General features: G+C 35.3%; 1 protein-coding gene across 1 annotated transcript; it reads right to left on the reverse strand.

Annotated features, from left to right (window-relative positions):
- Nucleotides 1-899: 899 nt before the first annotated feature.
- Nucleotides 900-1,902, reverse strand: LOC132551669 (uncharacterized). The gene has a single exon (XM_060215849.1). The coding sequence runs from the start codon at nt 1,851-1,853 to the stop codon at nt 900-902; it is 954 nt and encodes a 317-aa protein (XP_060071832.1). The 5' UTR covers nt 1,854-1,902.
- Nucleotides 1,903-4,331: the final 2,429 nt, after the last annotated feature.

The raw sequence follows: 4,331 nt of genomic DNA on the forward strand, positions 1-4,331 counted from the left end.
CCAACGTCTAATAGAAATTATTAAAACTACAGGAAAATAATGTATAAAACAGTAAAGTGTTCAAGTTGTCGCTATTTCGTCACATCAAATTATCATAGACTGTATAAGACAACATAAGTTGAAACATTTTCGTCCAAACTTCGTCTCAAACACATGGGAACATTTCCATCCGATTGTTTAAATGCGATACTGTTCGATTTCGGAAACATTTTGCAAAAACACATTTTACATGTAACACGTTGTCGTAGGTCATTTGGCATATTTAATTCGGAACTGTAAGAAGAGGATTTTGCACGAGTTTGGAGTCTTAGAATTTTTTTTTATCTAATTGGTCCTCTGATGACATAATGATGCATATGACGCCATAAATGTTATGACGTAACAATGGAAACAACGAGAACCTCCAGCTCATCAAAACTCCGTAAAGCCATATCAGATAACGGATATACTAACAACATCAGTGTGTGTTCGTTACACCAATAACAGAGTAGTTACGTAATAAACAGGTTATATTTACAGCTTGTTAATTAGCGAAACTATTCACGCTGAGGAAAAATGGTGTCAGTTGAAATCTATGGATCATTTTCAAACAATTTTAGACATTTTCAGAACCAATGTGGGCCACCCTATATTAGATTAAAAGAGAATGGAAAAATACAACGGTCAATTTGAGAAATGAGGGGTCGAGGATCCCCTTCTTGACTAGGAGTATACCTATCCCAGCATAATGTACCATATCAAGAACTATTCCACTAAAAAGATATATTTTCTCAATTTATTTCAAAGCTAATAAAAAAGCTCCACAAAAATAACAACATACTTAAAATTTAAATCTATAATACAAATTTGATATGTAGTACATGTTTTATATAAAGGACCCGCATTCCATGACGACAATATTATACCTGCCTGAGAGTGTCTGCGCATGATACCATTCCACATACAATGTCACGTGATGGCTTAGTGACCAGTTTAGTTTCTGAATTGTCAGACATATTTCCAACCATTCCACAAACGCGATCACTCGATACACAGTTGGATATTTTCGTTATGGAATGGTGTGACACAATTCTTTGCAGTATTCCAATTGCAGTTCTTTCTTTCGGTAAAAATTTCAGAAGATTTTGAATATACACAAATATAATTTTCTCTGTCCGAGAAAAGGATGTAGTGTCTACGTTACAAAGTAATGTTGCTATATCGTTTGACTTGTACAGCACATCCTCCGCCGTTCCGTGAAGTAAGACTTTACCAAACAGTAAGTAATGAAGTAACATCCCTGTGCTCCACAAGTCCGCCATCAAAGCATCATACGGAGTTTCCTTCAGAACTTCCGGAGCAAGATATGGGACGTTTCCAAGGTAATCCTCACACAAAACAATTTCACCATTGTTTGTCACAGCACAAACCGCAAGACCGAAGTCAGCCAATTTGATGACGTTGTCTGCAGTGATTAAAACGTTGCTGGGGGTCAAGTCTCTATGAGCGATCCCAAAGGAATGACAAAATTCGATCGCTTCTAAAATCTGCACACTGAATCTTCTCAATAATACCCCCTTCATTGGGAAATGTTCTCGTAAGTAATCTTCCAAATTCCCATTCTCCGCATATTCTAGAATTAAATTAACAGAATTAGAACTTATGAAAACTTCCTCAAACTTGATGATGTGATCATGCTTTAATTTTCTCAGACACTCAATCTCCCCGACGATGTATTCGTTTGCCAGAAGACTGCCCCTGTATGCTATTTGTTTCAACACAAAAACGCGTCCTCCAGTCAGTGTTTGTAAAGTGAAAATATCACCAAAGCTCCCCTCATCTATCTTTTCTAACATTTTATATTTTTCATCCATCTTTTGAAAAGAACAGAGAATTCAGAATGTTTCGTACTTGATCCTAACACTTTCATTTAATGATCGTCAAAATCTGGTGTTTGATAACTTTAACTTCTAATTTCCATCCTGCCGCCAGATTGCCCCAAATGTGCGCCAGAACAACCACATTTCGTGAAGTATTTCAAAGCTTAGCTGGTCCAGCTTGTCATCAGTCCAGTTAAATGTGTATATGAAAGATAAATCTGGTTTATATCTGTCTTATACACAGGAGAAATCCATTAGTGTTATTCAAAGTCTGTTCTAGGTTAAGTCATAACACACGAAATAAATTCAGTTAAGAAATAACTGCCCTTCCACACACCTAACGCTGTTTTCGTGCAGTCATCAGTTCAAAGATCTTCGATACGATTCGTCGACAAGAACTGTTTTATATGTTCACAAATGCAATAGGTTAAAAACCATTTTAGCAGAAAACGGAGATTAACATGTATAATGTAGTAAAATCACTCTTGAAAAATCTGTTAAATTAAAGTATCACAAAAAATACTCTTCGCAAAAAATTACGTTTGTATGCCAGCGAAAATATACTCAACAAAATCTACGAGAGAATATGAAGCTATGCAATTGAAATATCTCTGCAATTCCAGTCGGCTTAACACTCCAACTGTATCCCGTAATCTTCCATTCTCCTGATTTGTGTATGTTCCTAATTATTGTAATAGAAGTTCCTAGTTGTACAGAGAAAGCACTAAGTGTATGTAGATCTGTAGATTTTCCCCCAATGCCGTGTAATTTGCCTCTGGCTGTGCTGTGGTTTATAAGTTAGGTGCAGTAGTTCGGATAACATCTATGGCTTCTGATTGGCGGACTTTCCATGTTAAATGACAGAAGAAATATATCAAGTTTCTTGTAGGCAAAAATAAACAACCTTTATCAGATGAAATTCAAGAGAGCTTAAAAAATCTGACCAGTTAGTGGCAAAATTTGTCACAAAACCACAGCCTCCAAAACTGAAAAACACAATCCTGAAGCTTCGTTGTGGAGTACGTTTCTATCATTATTTATAGCAGCGCTTTCGTTTCCTTCACATACTTTTCCTGCAGTCGGTGATTGGTTCTTTACGTAATGTTTCGTTAGTTTATCATGGAAATCGCCCTGCTAGATATACTGTGTATATTTTGGGAGATGTGCATGTCATGGGTGAAATTGATTTCTAAAGATCGACGACTGAAAGTTTCCTGCCTGCCACTCAAAGTGTCAATTTCGGTATGAATAACGACTCCGCACTTTAACGAATGATTATAAACTAAATTTAAGACTTATTCAAAATTCCAAATTTTTAAAATATCACTAATAAATCAATTACAAAGCATCACGCACTGCATCTCGTGGCACTTGAAACAGAATCAAAATAATTTTTTGTATACTTAATAGTGCTTTCCATTCAAAAATTATTGATTGATTCTTTTATTGGCACTAAAATGTTATAAAAATACTTAATGCAGATATATGTAAATTTGCAAGACAATACCACGATATCGAACTAATTATTAGGATAAACGTATTTCAAAGTACCACATATGACAACCAACGTGTCTATATTCTCTAGAACGGGGATGGTAGATCATTAAAATTTGTGTTCAGCTTGTGAACTTGTGTCTGTGTAAATTTCACGTAAAAATGGACCTATTTCATATATATAGCTATTTCACTGTTATCATGTATATATTGTTAAAGAATGATAGAAAAAAACACTTTGATATGTTTGAATTATTGTGTCCAATCCCTTGTTCAAAGTGAAATTGGCAGTGCAAATGTTTAAAATGCTGGACCACTGGACAGATTACACCATCAGAAATGGATGTTCTGTTTAAGTTAAACTCTGCGTATGACCGCTACACGCGTAGGAAATGTAATTAAAGAACGCAAAATGATATTTTACAGCAAAACCTTGTCATTCAAAGCAGCTTTAAATATGTAAGAAGACAGCTCAAAACTGATATCGGTATTTACGAACAATATTCATTTCCTTGACCACAACAAATACATTAAGGTTGTCTGTTACTGTTCATATGTGGCATATTCTTAATTGGGAGAAATGATAGTAATTTTTCAGTCGGTCTAAACATCCCTGGTATGAGCAAAACTAGATTGGAAATACATTAAATATCATTGTGATCACGGTAGAATGCCGTTTCATTCGGTCATTTTTTTATTGGATGAATTTATGCAGGTACCTATATGACAACCCCAGCTGTTAATGGAATAGCATGATCGAGATTAAGCAGTATGAATTTTAGACAAAAGTCTAATGACGGTTTCAAAATCAGGGTGACGAAGTTATCAATACTTAAGCTTAACATATCTGTAAGCTCCTAGTATAGTTTTTATCTGTAATAGCGCCCCGAGGAGGTGTTAAAGATAAGACAACTACAGTGTTTCTCAAAGTTATGTAACACAGACCCATTCTTTCTGCCAAACTCTGAAACTCTACAA

Source organism: Ylistrum balloti, unplaced genomic scaffold (genome assembly GCF_031769215.1).
Source record: "Ylistrum balloti isolate Yb309-2 unplaced genomic scaffold, AGI_CSIRO_Ybal_v1 Utg370208, whole genome shotgun sequence".
Lineage (NCBI taxonomy): Eukaryota > Metazoa > Mollusca > Bivalvia > Pectinida > Pectinidae > Ylistrum > Ylistrum balloti.